Below are 23,874 nucleotides of genomic sequence, written 5' to 3'. Positions count from 1 at the left end.
ATGTTGGGTGGCTAAGAAGTAAATTTCTGGCTCAATTACAACACCTGATGGTGATTTAGAGCTCTGAATTGAAATAAGTACTGTGTTCCATTATTTTTTTTGTAGACTCCGAACAATATTAGACAAAATAAAGACAAAGAGTAAACGCTTTGACTTATTTGACATGTAAAGTGCATGTAATTGTATAAAAGGCTATTTGATTTTGACCTCTATGGCTTGTGATTTTGGATTTCAGGACCAAGGAAATAATTTAGACTGCTTTTGCCGGTAGTGTATAACACTGGTGGATTTGAATCTGTAGCTTGATTTAAAGTGTAGAAATAACTTATATCAGTACCTGTCTTAGAAGAGCAGAAGAAGAGTGTTTTCCATGTGACTTCCTGTTGCATGATACAAGGACAAATCTGCACCTGTTGATTCAGTTTTAATGCATTGATTGAATTTCATTCTAAATCAAATTAAGTTGTTAAGAAGCAGATGGGTGTGCACGTGCTCCCATGCACTTGGAGGAGCTTGTATAGGGGGAATGCAACAATTCAATACTGTTGTAGGATGTTGGGCTGACACTGACCCAGATAGCTGGATTTTGTGTCAGTGACAATGGGACTGATCTATTTACATGAATGTTATGTTTACCATTTGAGCTACTACATTATTTTAATTTGAAATCTAAGTACCTATTAGCAGTAAACATTTTTAAAGAATTTGGAGTCCTTTTTATGTGGAATGTTTTGTATTTATCAAGTTTGTTTGCAATAGTATGTGATTTAATGTATATGTGTGTGTGTGTGTGTGTGTGTGTGTGTCTAATTTATTGCTGTATATACTAGAGCTGGGTATTGTCAATAACCTCACAATTCAATTCAGTTTCGATTCTTTGGGTCACGATTCACTTCGATTTCGATTTGATTTGATATTGATCCAGTTGCTTCAATAACGATTCTGTCTAACGGTTATGTGTGTTGTCAGAAATACCCAGATAATTCATTAGAACACCTTCTGATATGTGTTCAATAAAGCGTACATTATCTGTGTTGATTTAGAACAAACTGACACCAAAACTTATTACCATTACATTATTCTTTATTAAATACAAATTGAAACTAAAATAAATTTAAAGTGCAGAAAAGTGCAGATTTTTGCCTGAGCTGAACTTAACAAAAGTCATAAACCTTTATGCAAGATTTGTCTACCTGCATTTGTGTGTGATCCACAGCTTTAGTGTTAGCAACAGGTTGCAAAACATCTGTGTGGTGTCACATCAAATAGTTGCATAGGTTGGCCGTATTGTTGCAGTGTCTTAACACTGACTCACAAGGCTCATACATGATGTAACCACTATCTACTTTGTGTATCCAAACGCCTCTGAACAACAACAAACACACCCGGTGGCACTTACACTGCCCCCATTGGAGCCAGCCGTCATTACAACGGAAATAATTGATTTCAGGATTTTATGAACTGATACTGAATTGGCAAAAAACATATTGCAATGCATGCTGAATGGGTTTCTTTACCCAGCCCTAATATATACAGTGTTTACACTTGAATTGTAATTCACATTCATTTTTTTTATCATTTCTTTTTTTATTACAACATAAACATGTAACTGAAGTCAACTGATTGCTGGGTGTAATTCACATCAATTTTGAAGATATTTTTCAGCAACTTGCTGATGCATGATTTATCATTTCAATACTACATATAATTTTATGACATTTCTATTTATGTATTTATTTTTTACATTTTGTCTTACAAAGTTAGGAAATCAAAGTTTTAATCATGTCTGTTGTAGCCTTGCACATAAAAGTTTCATGCCAGTCACTTAAACATGCATTTACCATGCACTGGCTAGGGATACATGATAATATCAGCAAGTCATCCGGATGGGCAGATTTTGGCTTTAAAATGAAATATTGGAATCAGCCAACATGTTTATTTCTGCTGATATCACAAACTAATTTTTTTAATCAACAAAGTGAACAGGTATTTTTTTATTTGCAGGATAAATTAATATTGAAAAGCATTGTATTTTATGTCTCCATCTGCTGGTGGGCCATCACAATAAGAGTATGCATAATATGATGTTAATTCCACTGCAGAGGAGACTTGAAGGTCACTAAAATGACTAATTAACTGGCGATTCGTTTCAGTTGTTTTAAATCTGCATAGTGGATATCAGCTAAAAACCCATTATCGTGCATCCCCAGCACCGGCCAATAACCGAAACACAAGTAATGGTGTCAGAGAAAGCCAGTTTGGTGGATCCCCTCTGGTGTCTGTAGTGCGGGGGCTTATCTTGGCCTTTGCCTTGCTTTTCTTTTTCACCCAGACATTGACAGAGTATATTGTGTGATCAGCAAACATTATAATCTCTGGCGTGTTTGTTACATGTCTCTGAAGAAGATTGTATTTCCTCTGTGGACACATACTCAACTGGGGGCTGGCACAGTGAAAGAATGCGGCTCTGTGGTATGATTAGGATTATGATGTTTCTATCATTTGTGCGTGTCTGTTAACAGTTAAGATGTTCAAAGTTCATTCAACCCTGCGGGGAAATTTGTCCTTTTTTATTAACCCAACCCAATGTAGGGACAGAAGACATCCATGTCCTTAAAAGATCAGAATTAGCTCTTTTGGTGGTTTATTTCACTGGACCTTGAATATCTGTGAGGCTTTTTAAAGACTGAACTAGAAAATGCAAGAAGCTATCCTCTGCTTTTAATATCTTTCACTGCTGGATAAATGAAGAAAAATTTGGCTGTTGGACAGTGAATTTGATACTCACCAGATAGATTTAGGGTGGAGGATTGTTGTCGTTACTGGAAATGCAGGTGTAAAAAAAAAACTGGAATAATTTAAACTGGACATTAGGAGTCATCCATCAGTTAATATTTTGATATTGACCATTTGTTTTGTGAGATATTCCTGGATTTTAATTTTCAAATTCTTTCCGCTCCCGCTGTCAGTGCACTGCAATCAATACATGACTGATAGCCATGGATGCCTGCTTTTTTTGCTATAATCTATTTACTGATAGGCTCCTGGATGAATCTGCTAAATTACATTCTTGAATGATGAAGCTGATAGCCATAGCAGATAATGAGTTTAGATAATGGATGGCTGGGCATTTTCCCTCTCAGATGCACAACCTTGTAATGTTTGCAATGACACAGAGACGCATCATACCAGACGGCTGTTCTAAAAGATTCTTCCTTCATTTGTTTACTTTCTGGGACATGACTAGCCTGGCACCAGAAACTCTCAGTTCATTTTTTTACATTTCCACTCGGTGTCATCAGTGGGCACAGACAGCAATACCACTGGATGCAATTGGACCGAGCAGCAAAACCTGACCTTCAAAAATAGAACAACAAAATTTGTAACGTAGCGATGAGAGACAAATGCAAGTTGTAATGGTGCTTATTTCGTTCTCGAGCTGGAAAAATCTTTCTCACATTACAGCTAAACAGTACACTGAAATATGTTTCTGAGAACTTTTGTGAGGAAATAGGCAATTAAGTAACAGAATCTTGATTCATATTTTTGATCAGCACTGCCTAGTTTGACATTTTGATTTGAGTTTATCAGTCTTGTGCATTGTGCTGGACAGAGCGGAGACCAGTGATGCAATCATCGAATCAAACCTGCACCAGAATAGATAAATGGCTGTGATTGGCCTGCCGAGAATCTGGACAGGTGAGAATCTGTTTGAACGGGAAGGGGGACCAGATGCATTGGCCGCAGCCAATGAAACACAAGCTCACAGATTCGTCTAGTTCCTAGGCTAGGTCATGACAGCTTTTATCAGTTACATTGTTTCATATGAAGCACCTGAAGGTTACCAGACTAAGTGTTGCCGGTTATCTAAAACATTCCTAAAGAAGGTTTTCTTGATATTCTTCGGTCACTGACAGTTTAGGGGTTTTTTTTACTGTGCGTGTATATTTTAGTTTTTCTCCACTTGCTGTGGAGGAGGGATTAGTGTTATTTGATCAAATGCAATATTGATATATTTGAAAGTCTAGCTGGACTGAAAAACTGTTTCGCTCTCGTCATTGAGGTTGCACAACAAATGTTAAGGGGGAGATTAAGAAACACGTTGTGAAGAGGAAGTGTGGTTATGAAGAAGTGGAAATAATAGAAGAGAAGGTACAGTTTTTTGAATGATGGTGGCGACTTTGCCCTCCTTTTAAAACCTTACAGGCGATTTGTGTGCTTTATGCTTGTTCCTTGTTCAGTCTGTGTGAAACAATCTGAGACTAACGCAAGTAGAGGAAATATGTGAAAATGACTCTTGTAGGCTAAAGGAATGAAGCGTATTTTCCGTACACATTCTAAGAATTTAGTTTATGTGTGTAAACAGTTATGCACTGTAAACACTGTTTTACAAAAAGATATGATGAATATATTAATAGTTAATGGCATGAAGATGTTCCAGGGTACAACAGATGATGCACCCTGCTGCTTGCTTTAGATACGTAGGATGAGTAAGATTACATTCGGATTTATGAGGGATTAAGCAGGCAATGAATGATAAATGATGTCCTGCAGGGATAAAAGTCTCAAAAGGTGTCAGAATTAAGCGGCTGTCAGTCTGTCTCTCTGACAGTTCACACACTGGCAGATCTTTGGGGTTGGGAAACTCTATTCAGGTTTGTTGCAGAACAGTAGCACTTTACGCTTTGTACTCATACTACCTGTTGCAGCTGAGGCACTTTGGCAATAATGTGTGCCTCCTCTGCTCAGTGCTATTGCAGCTGCATTATCTATAATCTTCATCTTTTAAGATTTTCTGTCTTTTCATAGGGAGATTCTTTGTAGAGAATCAGAGAGGGAAATATGTATACAGTTAGGCAGCTGTTTAAATAATTATGTCTTTAGATATCTTAATTACAATGCCAGACCCAGAAAGACTTTTTACTGACACTCAACAGCTGAACAATGTATTCTGTGGCTTTGGAGAAGCTTAGTCAAGTCTAAGAAAATAACCCTGATGATGCAAAGGTTTATTTTGGCTTGAGCTTGAAGACTGCACAATTTAAATAGCCTGCGTTTCAAGCTCGGGATGTAGAGTTTTAAAGATTTCTGTTTGTCAGGCACGAAGAGTCATGAAAAGAAGCTATTAAATGTAGCAAGTGTTTCTGGGGGTTAAACCATATCAGGGACCACAAGTCTGCTTTGATTTTGACTTTTTTTTTCTTTTCTTTTTTTTCTTGCAAGCCTCCCAAGTTAATCAAAGTGTAAATGCCCAAGTGCCCAAGTACTGGGATCTCTGATGAATTACTCATAGGGGTGGGAGTAAAATCAATACAGCATAGTATTGCAGTGCTTTTGTGTGGCAGTATTGTATTGTTTCGAAGGCACCAAGTGTAATTATGAGTTATTATATATAATTTTATAAGTCATTCATATCTGTATTTATTGGCTCTGATCAACATTGATGGCTACACAACACCCTGGTGAACTAATTTATTTTAGTTCCATAACTGGTGAGATGTAACAACGTGCCACCACTAATAACCGTCCATCTCCACCTCAAATCAGGGCTTAAACATCAATCCAGATTAGTCTGCACCAAGTTTCAAAGAAAGATTAAATAATAGAAAAACAAGTAGCCCCTGTAAAGTTTTCACAGACCTCTGTTCATGCTGCTCTATACTGTTAAATCTGGAGGCTGTGTTGGCAATAATAACTTAGTTTTGACTGCATTTTGGGTGTAGAACAGAAAGAGAGGGGGAGTTTTTTCAGTTGGGAACAGAGTTGCAAACTAAATACAGTATAGATATGGTTAGTGATTCAAGGTGGCGGCAATATAAATGGGTCCAGTTTAGTAAATGAATGCAAGTCTTCAGTATACTCTCACCACAGAGCATTATGTTTGCATGCATGTGTGTGCATTCACGTTTAAAAAAGCATGCACCTCAGGCTATCATGTGCTGCCCTTTGCTTTATTTGGAGCCCAGCAGTCAGCACATGGACACCAACTGGGCCCTGCCTTCCTCTATATCTGCTCCTACTCCTGTGTGGCCTCTGAGTCCGCTGCCTGCCCTGCCAATCCCGCGTGGGATGTTTGTTCCAGTTGCTCTTTATTTACACGCAACACTCAGGACAAGGGGTGTGTCCCTCGCTGGTCAGACAGAAGGGTTTTCAGAGAACTTCACCCCCCTTTTGGGAAAAGCACAAAGTTTAGCCCAATCCTGGAAATGGTCCTTTCATCAAGGGCATTAAACCAGTGTAACGGCATACTTAAAATTGTACGTTCAACCTATCTGATGTGAAAAAACATGACAGTTTCAGCTGTAAATGCACTTTTACACGATCCTGACGCAATGGCGTGCAGCAACACATCTTTCTTGTCTTGAAGTTGTTGATCCGCTACACAATCCTGCATTTTCGACATAGCAGTGGAAAATCTTCATCAAGCTGTATGTGTGATCCTTAAAACCCCCTGCTTTGTCATATAACTTATTAGTTGTGTTCAGTACATCAGAAGATTGATGTGTGGATCTATAATTACTTAATATTAATATTTTTCATTGGGCTTTTTGTGCATGCAAGTCATAAAACCTTTGACAATTTTTACAGTTTTTATTTTTTTTTTTCACATTTATTACATCTGAACTGATGAACATTCTATTCAAGTACCACATATCAATATCCAACGTCAATGACAATTGTTGAATCAACTAGTTGAGAGCTGTGCTGTGTCTATATTGTCAGCTCCTGTACTGGCCCTTCACAGAATGTTTTGTGCAGCTATAAGTGCTTTTAAAAATAACCCTGTGTTGTCCTTGGAACTCATGACAAGCGACACAATGCATCTGAGATCCAGGGGAGGTCTTATTCTGTTTCTCACAGAGCTTTACTGTGCTGCCTCTATACTTGTTTTCCTACACCTGGCAGAAATTTCATTTGACACAGTAACACAAGTTAAATGTCGTGGCAGCCATGTGTTGAAGGTCAGCGGAAAGCTTTGAAATATCAATAAATTGATTAATAGTATTTTATTTATTTATTTTTTTACATTAAAAGAACAGTCATGTTCGGATGCTTTAGATATTAGCAAATTAGGCATTTGATTGAACTTGGCTAATATCTAACATTAAAGGTCTCAAATTAGGATTAAGACCAAAAACACTTTATTTTGGAACATTCCTAAATATTATTGTGCACAATATCTGCTAATCAATACACTGGACTTACTGTGTATGAGACCGCTACTGTAGTCCACCTTGAAATCCTGCTCTTATCTCTTCTCATGCTCTCTACATAAAAGTGGAGCTAGTGTTTATTTCATACACACAACCTGTGTGGTCAGATTGATAACAGTAACAATGTTCCAGCAGCTGAAAGCAGCTGCTACTGAATAGATACTGAACAGACATCGTGGGAAAAACTACTTGACATGTTTTTCCTCTGGAGGTTCTCTGCATTTGCTGTTGGTCGTCATGGGGTTTTCCAGCTCTTGGCCAGCAGTTTATGTACGGCTAAGTAAGGCATTTACACTGAGTCATTTTAGCCTTATTTGCCTTTGCTAGTGCAATAAATACTGATGTAGGACAAAATAAAGTCGATTGAGGCCTTCGGGGTGCAAAATCTACCTTTGAAATTACATCAGGAGCTGGAAAAGAATTCTCGTGCTGACTCCTATCAACAAATATGGACACATACACATGAACTATGTAATTATTTACAAGTGAATTAACATAGAGTTGAATATACACCTTTCCATCACTGTTTCAACAAAGAAAAAACATGAATTTATGTTTAATTTCTTAATGGTGCTGATGTTTATGTTATTGTGTCCACCCTATAAAAGACAGCTAGGTACAGTAGCGTTGTGGCGTTGGGTGCATATCAGATGTCACAAATGTGTAGGGAGACGTGTGAGTATCATGTTCTGCCAGACTCTGAATGAGGAGCCTAAGGATAACCTTCTTAACCTCTCCCCTGTCACAAGCAGCGTAAATGACTGCAGTCGGGTCAAAAGCCAGAGATGAAACTGATACAGTGGAAGCGTCAGTCATTTCCAGCATCTCTCATGACTTGGACTGAGACGTCTACCCAAAAAGGAACTGAGACAGAAAAACAGTTGACTTGAGCCAACTTCTGTTTTTGCTGTACTTACTTGTATTTATATCCAGCTACCTGACATATTAAGAGAGATAAAAGACAGAGCTGGAATGGGATCATATTCCAGTATTATGCCTGACTTGATTTTCAAGCTCATCTTGGTGTTTTGATACCAGGTTTCCACAGTATTTTCCTCATTGGCGTAGCTTTATTCCATGTGATTGTTTATTTATTTTAGATTGAATTGTCCGTTCTACTGTGAACTTTGTCAGCAGTCTGTGTCATTTAGTGAAAACCAAAAAGTGAATTTCCACATAAAAACAGCTTACAGCTGCAATTTAGAGTGTAAATAAAACATCTGTGGTTTTCTTTGTTTGCTAAGTGAGACAACAATTTTTGTAAATGGTCCAATGCTGAGTGAGAATGCTACAGCTTGAAGCTGCGAAACAGGCTGCAATATAACGTTAATGCGTAATTATGTACCAGCAAATAAGTTAAAACAAAGTGCTGATTTGTTCTATAGACAGGCTCAGATTGTTGTTCTAAGCATCTGACAACATTATGTAGAGTATCTATACAGAGATAGATCTTTTTAAGAACTTTTTGTTAAACCACCCCCTGCTGAAAAAAACAGCTAAAAACCAAATCAAGGGCCAATCACACCGAGATGCTTAGAATAACAATCAGAATCCTTGTCGTTAGCAAAAACAAGCACTTTTAGTGGATGTAAATTGCCTTGTGTGGTTACATTGCAGTGTGTTTCCGACTGCCAGCTGTAGTGCTGTTCTTAATACTGGACTGGTATCCGAGATTGTTGTCTCAATTTATACACTTGGACACAAAAAAATGATAAAATAGGGACCAGGTTAAAATAGCAGTTAACCTTTAAAAAAGTTCTTGGAGTCAATGTAAGTTTCACTTATAATGTAGCCTAAGCACTAAGCATATTATCTATTTGCAAGTACCTCTAAACTGGAAATGGAATCGTAGTTTGAGAATGACCACCTTTGCCATCAAAAGACAGAAAAGTGTCACCTGAGCCTGTTGTGTGAAATACAGTTTAATGGATGACTGGCAGGGAAGTGTGCTGTTACCTGAGATGGTTGAGGTGTGGCTGTCCATGTGTGTAGTATAGTCATTACACACTTCATGTTTCCCTTACATCATTTACCTTTCCTTTGCTAATTTACTGTGCTTTACCATGACTTTGAAGAGCTGATTGTCATCAGTGGCATTTTCATAGGATTTATTTCCTACTGCAGACACCCTACTAAGGTCTCCTTTATAGATTAATAAAAAAAAAAAGTCATGGAAATGTTTAAGAAAGAAAAGTAAAAGGTTCACTCACCATTTTACAGTCAGACATTCGGAAAATGTGACTGAATATGATAGCTGGCAGTGTTTCCTTTAGTTTTACTTGAGTCAGCGCTTGTAAAATAAAATAACCTTTCCATTTGCCAGTTTACATCTGATTATAGAGACTAACACTGCTAGGTGTTTTTGATTTGTTTGGTCTAGGTGTACAAATTATAAAACAAATAGTTTGTCCATATTTTGTTTTCCTTTCATTGCCATTTTCTAATGATGGTGATGTGACTGTCTGGTGTATTACCAGATGTGATCAACTGGGGGCAACAGAGTGTCACGATTAGTCTTCCACTGTCAGCTGCATGAAGAGAGGAGACCAGTTAACTTCAGAGGCGGTTCCCAGACACAGTCAGAGATGAGCTATGGTCATTGTGTGACTTTTTATTTAGTCAGCTTGAACTGCTGACGGTTACAGGCGTGGTGCATAAGGGTCAGGCCTATCCACTGTGTGACAATTTCAACATTCAAACAACAGTGTTATCTAATTTACACATACTGTAAGTTCCATTTAGATGGCTTGTGTAAACACACATTCTCACAACTGTACACTACCTGCCCCGCTCCGAAAGGCATGAGCTGAGGCAAACAAGCCTCTGTGAAAGAGAGAGTAAGAAGACCCAGAAAAGAGATGTAAAATTTAGTCTAAACCATATTTATTATAGAATATTGGTTTTCATTTATCAATTGGCAAGAAAAATAACTCCAGTGAGATGCCCTCATTGCTGCATCTGTGCTGGATTTGTAAGTTATGTTGGCTAATTTTCTGCTATAGCAATTTAAAGTATAGTATATTAAGGGTTTTCTTTTGTCTACCTCCTGGTCTCATTAAAAAATCATGCCATGCAGTTGTAAGAGCAGGCGGAAGTAATATAGAGAAGGGAAGATGCCATGTGACAAAGGCACTGACTCAAACTCACATGACATGATAATGAAATTATGTTCTGGCTTTTTAGCCACTGTGATTTCCTTCAGATTTGTGCAATAAATATCGTGTTTAACACCGTTTTACGAGGTGTTATTAGGTATAATGACGTTCACAGGGAAGCTGTCCTTCCTCTTGCTGCCTCCAGAGGGCACTATCACTTACTGGTGGGGATTTAGTGTATCACTTATAAGCTCTTGAGCAGGGCAGCTCTGTATAGTTTTGCTGCTGTATTGATGGTCTGAATTTTAGCATTGCCCTAGTCCCATAGAACAATATGTACTTACTTTAAACATTTAATCAGTATTTATTTATATTTGCAATAAAAATGTAAATTAATAACTGACAAAATTAATGAAACTGATTTTAAACATAGAATGTAACATAGTATCCTGTGTTTTGTAAATTCACAAATCTTTAACAGCAATAAAAGACATTATAAGTGTAGATTGTTGTCAGTCACTTGCAGAGTAACTACAGGTTATATCACAGGTTTCCTTTGTGTTAACATTTTGACCATGTGATGTGATTTCAGATTACATAAATTGAAATCAGACAATTCTTTTTTCATTTTTGGGCCTCTCAGTGTCTTTTCATAGTCTATTGCATCACAAAGCATCAAAACCATGACATTGAAAAGAAGCAATAAAATGAAATGTAGACTCAGATTTGTGGTCATTAAAGAGGATACAAATCAGGGAGTTTGGAGGCTAAACAACAGGTGGAATTATCTGTGTTTTGGTCAGAAAGAAAGAAGGTTTTGGCCATGAAAAAAAAGTGCTGAGCTCATCTCCACACGCTGATTTGTGTCCTTGGGCTGTACTTGGCATATCTGTTGCAGACCCAGTCTCCTCTCACCATCCCCTGGAGAATCAATCAATAGATCTATTTAAAGATTAGAAATCTGAGCCTATACAGAAAAAGTTCAGCTCAGTTGAACTGTTGTTATTTTCTGAGCAGGTACATTTATCGTTGTCTGAAGAGACAGTCCAAACCATAGACCCTACAGTATGTGACTGCCTAATCAAGCTGTTTAAGCTGTTTTGCTGCTAGACAGAATGCTATTAGACAGTACTTTTTTCTCACTGTGTTGTTGTTTTGTTTTGGGTTTTTTTTTCTGAATTATTAGCCATGTTTAAAATGCTTTAATAATGCCATGTACTATGGAAGTAAAACGTTCAAAAGGGGTTTCTGTAAATGTGGATTTTTTTAAGCCATAGCCTGTAGCATTGTGTCAAATGTGTGACGCATGTGGTACTATTCTTTCATTTTCTTTGAAGAGCCTTGGTTTAAAATATTATACTTCTTCGGCAGGTTAGTGGTGTGTGCATGTAAGTGCATGCATATGTGCTGAAAAATCCCTGATGTTGCATTCTGAACACACTTACACTCTAGACACTGATAAGTTTGTTAATTTTTCTCCTCAGCATGGAGGTAAAATTCAAATAGGTTTGATGGACACTTAATTAAGTTCACATTTCTGAAAGCTATAGATATACATAACCTCATAACCCTAAAATAGTCTGACACATTTTATTAGTTAGTTAGTTAGTTAATTAGTTAGTCTGACTAACCACACACACTCAAGACTTAGTGGTGTATTTTAGTATTTAAATATAGCTGAGAACAGTATAAACATTAAGTGTGTACAGGCTGATTTACTAATTTCTCTTTTGTGGTTTATAGTGCTGTTTATCTTGTTTTGGTGGATTAGATGATCATGGATACATCCCTCACTGACATAGGCTGCTGAATGTTAAAAAGATAATGGGCATAGTCACTGTGTCGTCACCCATTGAAGTGCGTTGCCTTCTTGGATTTTTGGAGCCAGTAGTGAATAATTTGGAAGAAAGGCTGGTGCAGGGAAGGAGCGAGAGATGGGTCTGACTAATTAGCTGAGTTGATGTCTTGCAGAAACCCTTTCACTCAAAGCAACATAATTATGTGTAATGCATAATTAGAAGCATTACTAGAATTCTAAAGAGTGATTCATTTTAAAATCCCCCCCCGGTACACTTGTTGTGGAGCTAGCTGTGGAGACCTAAATGTTTTTTTTAGACCAGGTTGTAAACGTGTTGATTTCTGCTGTTAAGTTAGGAGTGTATGGTGATTGACTCGCTTGTGGAGCCAGCCTCAAGTGGCCATTCGAGGTAATGCAGTTTTTGGCACTTGCAATGGGTTCATTTTTCAGCTCCAGAGGTTGATCCCTAGTATAGACACAATGGAAACAGTACAATATTGTAGAAAGGTGATGTGATTAAAAAATCTCCCACATTTAGGCCTTGTCTAAGACTAAGACAGTCTAAGTCTAAGACAGTGTCTCTGGAGAGATTTCTGTTTTGAGTACTTTGTATTTTGATTATTTCCCCCACCTTTTGGGGCCACAGATGAGTCTATAATCAAGTTATGTAATAAATACCCTTGTGTTTCTGTGTTTTCAGACTGTGCTTTGGCTGCGAGATATTGTATCAAGCATAACATTGTTAAAAACTGTCTGAGAAAAGCTTATGTCACAACATTTTAGCCTAGTTTTCAGTCTTCACTGTGGATTGTTGTGAAGTCTGTCATAAAAGGGACATTGTCCTCTCGGCCTGGATGTGCTGATTGTCCCTGAGAAGCAGTCTGACTGTCTGGCCACTTAATCAGCGAATGCCAGTTACATCACTGCTCATCCGCTGAGCAGGGAGTAGATAAGTGCTCTCTTTGTTACCTTAGCAGCACCATAGTACACTGAGTTGTCAGATCATGGTATTGATTAATGTGCTTCTTTCACCCACACACAGAAACATTCCCTATGATACGAGGATTGGTAGCTGCTTCAGACAGAATATAAGCTGCCACAGGGGTTATTCAATAAACATCTGATTTGCCTCTAGCATCAAGGCAGTCCCATTTGCGCAACCAGACCCACTTACTGGAATGATCATGTTTCATTGAAACCTAACAAGTCATGTCCAGAGCAGGAAGTCTGAGTAAAATATTTCTAAAATACCTGACAGGATGCAGAGTTTCCCACAGAATACAAATCTATATGTGGCTACAGGAATAGGGGGGTCCACAGAGTTTTGACACTGTGTCCCCTCTATAAATTTGAACATATGGGGGTCTTTGAACTAATCTCGGGCAGATCTCTTCATGAGTTCTTTTATCCCTTAGCAGCAGTTTGATGAGTTTGAGTCACGGGGTAGAAAATTGATCTGTTGATCCAGTCAAAGCTGAACAGTTCGATGGATGACAGGAGCAGCTGCTGCTGAAGTAAACTTAAAGAAACAGTGCAAGAAACAGTTAAGTTTGACTTTCACTGCTCCTGGTGTTCTGCTGCTCTGTCTGTGCCCAGAGTATGATCTTGGCTGTGAATGTGTGATGCATACAAACTTTCCAATAGCACTCATGGTTCAGCAGCTCCAAAAATATAAAATCAAAATGTATTGGCAAATGTTTTAATCATGGTTGGCCGTCACAAATAAATGAATGTGTAGGAAACTTTAGGATAACTGAAGCTTTACTAATGGAGCAATTATGGTACTTGACAACAAAAATGTGCTAGAAAATGGACTACTTCACATTTCTCATATAGCGAAATACAGATTTCAGATGAGCCCCTGAAATCCCGCAAAATGTACCCATCTGTTTTTAGTTTGAAATGATACTTGTTTTTAGACTAGTGTTGTATAAAAAATGATATACTTTACTTTGTGATATTATGTTTTGTCATACTGTATTGATACTCAAAAATACTGTATTTTCTCTTTTTATTTGTAAACTTTTGCGTACTGCGGTTTGTTATTTATGACAGTTTTCCTAAAATTAGATTTTAAATAAACACAAAACATCACCTTGCTTACAGTATTGGAAATTTACAGTGTATCGCAATATACTCAGTTGTAACCAATTTATCGTGATATGTGATGATAATAATATGATGTGAAACAAAGCTCTATTTAAGTCAAATGGAATAAGTTAAGTAGAGGTTTACAGGTGGATAATATTTATCAGGGTAGTGTATCAGAAAATAACTATAAATTTGCTAAAGGATGACAAATTCATTGACTGTACTCAAACAGTTTATGAAAAACACTTGCAACCAAACAGTTGCTTGGATGAAATGTTTAGATAAGTGATACTTTTGGCAAATTCATTTTATAGCAATGTATCTGAGAGCAAGTATTTATATGTAAGTGGGCTGTTGTGGCAGATAGGGATAAATAAATACCAAATTGCGGTAAGGAGGTGAAACTTTAGACTAGAGGCACAAATGTAAACTGTTATGGAACAACAAATCATTATAATTAGTCCACTCTGGTAAAGCCTGTTTAAGGGAATTATAGCAATCTAACTAAGCCAGTGCCTGATATATATTTATTTAAATATTTCAAAGTTCCATCAAGCTGTTTCTTTAGTGTGAATCTGGATACTTCTATAGGGTAGCAAACAAACTCTCAACCACAGTATAAGACCAGATGGAATTTTCCCACTCTGGCTCAGACGTCGGAAATGAGCTCTGTGCCTTGCATAAGTTGCATTCAGTGCTTTAAAAAAAAAAAGAGGCAATGCTTTCCTGTAAGTTGGTCACTCTGCTAGCCCATCTCTGTCTCATAGATTCTCTTGCCTTTTGCTCCACCTCCTCCCTTTCCTATTTCCTGTGGCCCCCACCCTTCCTCTAGCTAGTATTGATCTTGTATGTCGTCATGTTGGGGAACTGCAGGGGGAGAGGGTAACTTGTTCTGGGCGGGTCTCCAGATGTTAAGCAACAAAATAAGGCTCTAAGACTAAAGCATTATAAAGAATTGGTCATCTGCATTCACTGCTGCAGTTTTCTTTTAGCATTTTCCATCACACAGGGCTGTATGTGAATTGCAATAAGATGTAGTACCTTAGAATCACTTTAGTGCACTCCTTACCTTTAGGGAATAACTCACTGCTTTTGTTTTGTCATGAGATCAGCTGATGGACTGAATATGAGCAGCTGCACACTGCTGTTGCTGAATGATGGTGATACACAGCTTGATGGAACAGAATATAGTTGTATGGAAGAAAAGTGAATAATCCCCCCCCCCCATATAATCTATGATTAGTTGTTTAGGTCTATGACTGTTGTGATGTCTTCTTTCTTGTGCAGGTAACCTTCCTTTTTACATTGCCACGGCTTCTGGTGATGAATAATGCTCCTGGTTCCACTCTGATGTGTTGCCGAATTATTTTTGCAACAACAGCAAATATATGTTGGGTTATACTTATGTTACTTTCATTCATTCCACCTTGCTGTCAGTCCAAGTAAAAAAATCTGTGGTTGTACTTACTGGTCAGCAGATGTCCTGTTCATTTTTATGTTTTTTGTGTGTGTGTCCCCTTTTTTTAATACCAATCCCCTCTCTAAATTGTAATGTGAACGCACTGCAGGCAGAAGTCTTCATTAGTTATTTTTTCTCCTCAGGAGCAGGTTCTGAAGTTTGACTTGTGGGGTGGATAATCTAAATGTTGATCTGGTCGGAGCTGACCTGATCATATCGATAGATGAGAGGAGCAGCTGCTGTAGAAGCGAGTAAATGAAAACTGTTTGACCCAGTGCAATTACGATTAAGTTTCACCTTCAGTGTGCTTGATGCTCGACTGCTCCGTTTGTGCCCAGAGTAAACTCTGTGCTCCAGGAGTGTGGTGCAATGTATAACCAAATATATATTCCAATAGTGCTCCTAATGACAGTCTAGCTCCAAAAATATATAAACAATACGTGGTGGCAGATGTTTTGATCGTGGCAGCTGCCACAAATAAACAAATGTGTGGGAAACCCTGGACTGAGATTAATTAACCCTCAGGTTGCTCTTAAGAGATAAGAGCAGCATGAAGTTGACACTCTATGCCTCCCTCAGTTACCAATCTCTGTTCCTTTGTATTTACGTGTATTTTCACAGTAACATACAGTAAACTCACAACTAAAGTACGTGTAATGTATGTGCATGCATGTGTGCTATCTGTCTACAGGGGTGTGTTAAGATGGTCAGTATACGTCTTTAAATCAGCCCTGCATACTTCTGACTCTGCACATGGGGTCAAATAACACTGGATAGGAAGTGAGGAAATATATATGAGTCCTCTTGTGTGTGTGTGTGTGTGTGTGTGTGTGCGCGTGCGCGTGCGTGCGTGTGCAGACTTTCCTTACTGGAGCAGATCTGGACTTCCTTTTCTCTTTGAACAAAAGCAGACATTGCCGGCTTTTGTTGTGCGCGAGACAGAGCGACATTCCTGGGCAGAGGATCTGCCCTCAGGCACAGTTAAAGCTATATGTGTGCTCTCATACACTTATAAGCTCAAATGCAGGTCATGTTTTTTTGCTAGTGTGTGTGTTTGTGGGTACTGCCCCCATTGGGCGGGGCAGTCGCACGCTTCCTTATTTGGATAGTCGGTGCGAGGGGGGGTCAGGGTCACATGTGTGTACAGCAGAATCCTAGCGATAGGAAGAAAAACTCAGAAGAAAGAGCCGACGTCTGCCCAGGAGAGGAAAGTACACAGGGGCAGTAAGTCTGGATGAAAAAACAAATAACTGGGAAGGAGAGCAAGACAGAAGACAAAAGTGACAGCTGTTGGACGGAGTAAGAGAGGAGCAGCAGAGCAGAGAGGGAGGGAGAGGGAGGAGAAAGGAGAAAGAGATAAGAGTGTGGCAAGCAGCATATTGAGAGGAAGCACATGGTGTAAAAATGCCCACCAACTTCACTGTGGTCCCAGTGAAGGACAACAGTAGGAAGGCAAAAGAGGGGGATGATGAAGATGTGGATGACAACAATGTGGTGAAAGAGGAAGAGGAAGACCCCACAGGTGAGATCTGGTGTTTGTTTGTTTTTTTTAGATCCGTCAGGTGGATCATTAACATATATGAGATGTGTAAAACTAATATATAGATCTCTAATGTGCAGTGACTAGTCTTTCACCTTTTTAAAGCTCAAACACTTTTCTGTTACAGTGAAGGAGAAGCATTTCTGGAAAGTTCTAGACTTTGCTTACAGCATCCAGTGCAAGCCGTTAATTTGGCATTATTGCAAGGGTTTCTAAGTTTTTCAGAAAAACTTTATGGGCTGTGTAGGCGGATAATGTGAGGGAAGTCGGTGTTTTTTAGGGAAGGCTTGTTCATTTTCCAGCAACATTGCGAGATGAGGGTTTCCCTCACACGCCACTGCCACTCAGGGGAGTTTGATATGGATTTGTATTTCATACCAGTGTTTCGCCTTTGGCCTGAATCTCTTTCCTATTTCCCCTTATTTGAGCCTTTCCATTTAAAAAAAAAAAAAAAAAAAAATCTTGTATTTTGCCTTTTTTTCTCAACAACCATTTATTTGAACCTATTCTGCTCTATTTGTTATATTCCTTATTATTTGGAGATACTGCCAGGTTTTGTAGTGTTGTGGCTACAAACACAGGACCAACACAGATGCTCTAATTGGGACACCCATGACTTTTGCATTTCCTAACATCTCTCTGTGTTGATTTTCATTGACATGCAACCTCCGACATGACGCACCCTCTGAAGACCTTTCAGTGAACTTAAGAGTGCAACAAACAACAGAATAATGGAACTTTTACACAATGCCGTGGCTCAGTCATGATGGATATTCCCATGTGGACCAAGACAAAATATTCAGCACATCTGTCCCACTTTTGAATTAGAAAGCCCAGACTGCACTTTGTGAAGCCTGGTGTATAACCTGTATTATTGACAGTTGGTCAAGAACAACCTTTGTTCACTTGGTAACAGTTGGCTTAACTTTGCCCCACTAATCTAAAAACCTCATTCCTGATATCCTGAATCCATCTTTCAGCAGTCATTATATGTGGACATCAGTGTACCCTAACAGATTTGGTGTTGGAACAAAATGTTCTCTCTTTTCTGTCTTTTGCCAACACGATCAACCTGTCTGAAGGCGTCACGCCAGCCAGCAATTTAAAACTGTATTCTTTTTGCAAAATATTCAGCATGAGGAGGTCATGGAGTGTGTATTTAACAAACTCCCCTCTACAAGTCTTTGCCAGCCTGTTGTTTGTGAACTTGCTGCTTTTACAGCACTTCACACAGAGCTGAGCGAATCAGTTCCCAGTATTTAATTTCGGCTGTGGAGCCGCAATTACGGCTGCATGCTGGGTGAGATTTTACAGACTGTGGGAGAGAGAATGGCATTTTATCATGATGGTTATGCAGGATATCATACTGCAGCATGCTTTGGTTTCCTCTGTGCGTGTTTGTACACATGCAGCCATTTGTCTCTGACAACAACAGAGTCTGTTTTAAGGACAATTTTTTGTAAACATGGCTCTGCAGGTCATCTACAGTGGATTTAAGCCTACATTAACCACACAGAACAGAGGACTCGAACTGTACAATTGTTACGTAATCTGTCTGATTTGGTGGGAACTTGATGTCTTCAATATGTTGAAATGGTACTGGCTCGGCTGGGAGGACTGGGAATGGTTGATGGGTTATTAGGGAGGGTCCTTGATAGCATGCATGTTGTTGGCTTCTGAGCATGTTGTGTGGAAATGGGTGAGTCAAATAGCAGTCACTGTTATTGATTATTCTGCTGGCTTGCTTCCTGTTGGCTGAGTGGGGGGAGGTGAGACCCCACCCCCATGCTGTAATGTAATGTACTCCAGTTCTTCTCGTCCACTCTGGTCCCCTCTTTTTCCTACCCCTCCCTTTATTATGGTTCTAGGTTATCTTTCTGCTCCCATTGCTTATTTCCCTTCCAACACATGTTTGTGTCCTTGCTGACTCTGCATCTCATAAACTCAAAATCTTGAGGCCTAGCATTACTTCTGAGACATTTATTTAATATCCGGGTGAAATGAAAGCTTAGAGCAAATCATTTCAAACCTCTAATCCCTTTTGGGTGTTTTTGTGTCAACATTTTTGTATGTATTCTCACACAATAAACCCTTTCCACCAACATGGAGGGGTTACTATTCCAGTATGTGCAACAAATTTTGAACCGTTTTGAGCATCTTGCCCAAAAAAATGTAGTCTGGAACCTGAAAAGTTGGCTTTCAAGTTGAACCAAAAATTTGCAGCTTTTTCTCCGCCTGAAGTGTACACTGTGATGACATAAGTAGGTGTATCATCTTCTTACAGATAAGGAAGACACGATTGAATCTTACACCAAATTGTCTTTTATGCCTTCTTCTTATTAATGTTGATCCGTGCTTGTTTTTTGGAAATATACAAATTTATTTTGCTAATAACAATTAGTAAAGTAATCTGCCCCTTTTGCTACTACAGCATACTCCTGTTGTGCATTGTCCAGCATCCTCTATTAATGACACATCCTTGATTACAATAGCACTGCTCAAAACTGCTGGAAAAATGGGCAGGTTTGCTAGATAGCGACAAGAATCCAAAAATCATGAACGCTGGAAAAGGGTTTGACCATTTGCCAGTCTTCTAACAAGAAATAAATTAAAGCTTAGTCTTCTACATAAGTAAAACAGCAGCTGTTTTTCTCCCTCTATGTTAGCCAAACAGATGCAAACTTAACCAAATATCACAAGCACAAGCGTCCTTTCCCGAACCTTAGCTGTTTTTATTTGCTGCCGCCTACACTTTCCCTTTCCTTATACAATTTGCTTTCAAAAGACAAAGCTCCAGATTTTCAGACATCCATCAGCTGGTGAGGTGTTGACATTTAGTAAAAGTGTTTGTGGCGAGCCTGTCCTACTTTTTCCTCTTTAGAACAGCACAAGTTAGTTAAAAAAATCCTTCCACACCACTGAAATAGAATGTAACAAGTGTTTATACAGCAAAGCAATTCTGTACATTCCAATATGATGTCCTAGCCAATTCAGTTTCTTTCTCTCTTCTATGTTTATCACATTAAAACACAAAAATGTGCTTGACTTATACTTCATCTATGAATCACACTGTTAGTGCCAGTGTAGGTATCACTGAACTGAACTGTTTACTGCTGACTACTGTGACTAATCTGTGGTTCTCTAGAACTAACAACATTATGGTGATCTGTGTGTGTTGTTTCTTAGGTTCTGAGAATGACTTGGCTCACTCATTGACCCCTCATTATGTTCATTGATGATTCCACCGTAGATATTTTTTGGGAGTCAGTCCATAATTTACAGCTCCATAAAACTGTTTCTTTTTGCTTTTATAGCCTTTTATTCAGGCTTATCTTCAGTTATCAACTAGATACATACTTAATTATTAATTTGACATTTAATTTGTCATGGCAGTTCATTCACAGCTAACCACAAACAACATAAAAGCACATCCTAAATTATCCAAAGGAAAAAATCTTAAAGAAATTACCTTACTATGCTATATAAATACTAAAACATACTCACTTTTAAAAATATCCAATAAAAATAAAAAGTCTAAATCTAAAGCAACTATACCAGAAATGGTTTAGATTAATGAAATCCATAAGTGTTACATGTGTTTTATTTTCTCTGCTGCATGGGACACATTTTCAACAGAGCATGTTGTTGCAGAGGGGAGCGATCAGAATCTCCATGGGAGTGGGTGGGGTGTAATGGTGTGAGTGAGAGTGTACATAATGGTCAAAAAATCTGTGGGAGGTGACTTAGTCGGGTTTGAAGCAGAGGTGCTTTGCAAACTACCAGTATTAAACTCCTTAAGAGAAAGTGTAAGCCCTAACTTTGGCCACATTTATGCCTGAGTCTGTCAAACGTGCTCCACAGAGCAATGCACCAGGCTGCACTGCCACGCCTTGTGAATAAATGACAGAGTAGGGACTGTATGATGTGGAACTTATGGCTTCAGAAGGAACCGTAGTGTTTGTAGTGGTTGGTTATGGCCCAATAAATCTCTTGTTTGCAAAGCTAAATGCAAAACTGCAACAGTACAATGTAACCTTATTCGAGAGTTGTTTAAGCTGAAACTAAGCAGGTAAAGGCACCGAGTGCCTGCGGTGTTGCTGCCTCTGCCCGTCTGTCCGAGACATGTGTTTCCTGTTTGTTTCACAGGCAGGTCTGGTTCTGTTCAAAGCTGTTGTCTGTATGTGGCTGCCTGCATCTTTGTTTCTCTTTTTCTCCCTATTTGTCCACTCTCTGTGCTTTTCCATACTGCCAATATAGGTATTTACAAGCATCACAGGCAGTATGTTTTCAGTAAGCTGCCATACAATCATGGTCTGATCTGAGGTATAAAAAGAACTTACCCAATAATGATATTTAACGTCAACTTTATCACCCTCCTACCTTACCTTGATGGCTAAAATAAAGCAACAGTTTGCCAGAGGGGAACTTCTCAAAATCCCCCACGATTTTGAAAGGGATAATTTAGTGTGGGAACATAATGACCTGTGATCATGCCTCTATAAAAATCTCTTTGGGATTGTGGTTGTTTTGGGAAAGAAGCTCTGAGATAACCAGCAAAGTGCATCTAAACAAATACTGGTAACAGGTGAAAATTATGGTTGATTAAGACAGGTAAGGACATATATAATGATATGTAAGAGAAAAAGGTTATGTCTTTGATTTCTCTTAGAAGAAGAACTTCCTAAATGTAACGTTGGTTTCAGTCAGGTCTCATAATTAGATAGTTTGATGGTTCCTGGTTCTGGTCTTGTTTTATGCCCTTGTAGACCTCTAGGAGTGACTTGGAAACTCTGTTTTAGTTTATTTACACTGCAGCATGTGTCCAGGCTGATCCTAGGATGTTGCTCAACTCTCAGTGTGTGTGTTTGTGTTGGCTACATGTTATAGTTCTGCTTGTTCCATCTGCAATACAATCGGACATGGTTATTCAACTTTATTAGAGTCACCATATACGTGGGTAACGGAAACAATATTGAAAAAGATCTCCCACATAATTCTTTATTATTTGCTATGTTGGCAGTTATTTAATTTAGTTACTTCTTGAATCTTGTAAGGCATCACTGATTACAGTAGTAGACTGTAGAAAAATAGAAAAAAACAAATGAAAAATCACCTTTAGACTTTCAAAGAAAATCCACCAACAGCACTATAACCTCTTGTATGCAGTTAGTTCACACATTCAAGTTAAATTTCAAATTTCCACTGTATAGATATATTAGTATAGGCTGCCCCTTGTCTTTGTGGTAAAGTATGCTGATGGGTGTGTGTTGTCGGTGAGTCAGAAAATAATGTGTAGCAGAGAAGGGAGATAAAATAGTTAGCTTAGGAATGAAGGGAGTGAGACAAGGACTGGGACATGACAGAATGCAATTTATACGCCCACAGAATATTTAGTCCAGCCCTGAAGAAAATGAACATGTGTGCCTGATACTCTGTGTGTGTGTGTGTGTGTGTGTGTGTGTGTGTGTGTGTGTGTGTGTGTGTGTGTGTGTGTGTTTAACAAGGAAAAACAAAGGCAGTCACAGCATTAAGAGCCTCTGTAGCCTCAAGCATTTGTTAAACCAAAATGTAAACGTCTGAGATTTGGCTCAAAATTGGAGTTAAAGCTACAAAAATAGCACTAACACATGCCACAGTTTTGAGGCTTGTAAAGATAAAGACGTAAAAAAAAAATAACAAACATATTTAAGGTGAGACTCTTTCCCCTCGGAGAAATAAATCCTCAACATGATGCATTCGTCTGTTTATTCAATTTTTTCCATATACATCTTGAGAGTTTGATCATGTTTAACTGGGACATTCAGGGCTCCAAACAATATGCCTAGTAACTGTCCACATGTCAAAATTGTGTGCCATTACAGAAATCCCTTTACAGAGACATTACTTCTGTCAGACCTTCACCTGGATTCATTCCGAGGTAAAAATGTAACAGTGTTCAACAGTTAAGCCATGTGAACATGTTAATTTCTACTGGTTGGGTGGTTTAGACACCCAGCCAATCAGACAGCCCTACATTCTCTAACTGCTGCTTCCTACTTCCTGTTCAGCGATCTCCTCACCACCAGGTCCCTGCTCTCAATATGGTGTCTCTGATAAGCACACATATTTTAGTGGCTGTGTCTTTTTTCTCTATATTGTGTCATGGCTGGCTGTAGTTAGTTTGAGGCCCTCATGTGGCTGTCATTCACATAGGTTCATAGATGGAACAACATTTAACTCCTCCAGTTCCTTTTCTTGTGACTGCTCACAAGCCTGATGAGATGTCTGTTACAGTAGACATTAGAGGTCGACCGATATTGTTTTCTAAGATTGATTATTAGCAGTTACTGAGGCCAATATTTGATACTGATATGCATTTAGAATAAAAATGAAAATCTTTTTTTCAATATTTAGAATTTGAAATATACCAAACTTTCAATATGAAATACAGGAAGTTCCCAGCAACTTTTTTTATGAAGTCAAGTAAAAATTAAAATAAAAACTGAGTAAATAAAAATGCCTCCCTGAGGTTTTACAAAATAAAATTTCCAGCATTGCTGACAATTTCTTTTTTTTTTTTTTTTTTTAACCTGTCCTGTTTGGCAGCTTAGGCATGCAGTATGAGAGGTCTGGATGCCTTGAGGTGCCATAACAGATTTGCTCTGCAAAGGACGAGTCTGATATACTTCTTCCTGTTG

The 23,874-nt window shown here is 38.5% G+C and overlaps 1 protein-coding gene across 5 annotated transcripts in view; it reads left to right on the top strand.

The window, feature by feature from the left end:
* slc12a7b (solute carrier family 12 member 7b) overlaps positions 1-23,874 on the top strand; it is a 75,157-nt gene that overhangs the window by 2,075 nt on the left and 49,208 nt on the right. The window contains exon 1 of one of the 5 annotated variants that reach the window (XM_042510184.1): positions 16,800-17,179. The exons of the other annotated variants lie outside the window; for them this stretch is intronic. Coding sequence (XP_042366118.1) covers positions 17,062-17,179 — 118 coding nt within the window. The 5' untranslated portion in view covers positions 16,800-17,061. Of the gene's footprint in view, positions 1-16,799; positions 17,180-23,874 lie in introns of those variants that run through there. 5 annotated transcript variants of the gene reach the window in all.

Source organism: Plectropomus leopardus, chromosome 21, assembly GCF_008729295.1.
Source record: "Plectropomus leopardus isolate mb chromosome 21, YSFRI_Pleo_2.0, whole genome shotgun sequence".
Lineage (NCBI taxonomy): Eukaryota > Metazoa > Chordata > Actinopteri > Perciformes > Serranidae > Plectropomus > Plectropomus leopardus.
Note: the sequence above shows the minus strand (reverse complement) of the source record. Positions and strands in the feature narration are given on the sequence as shown.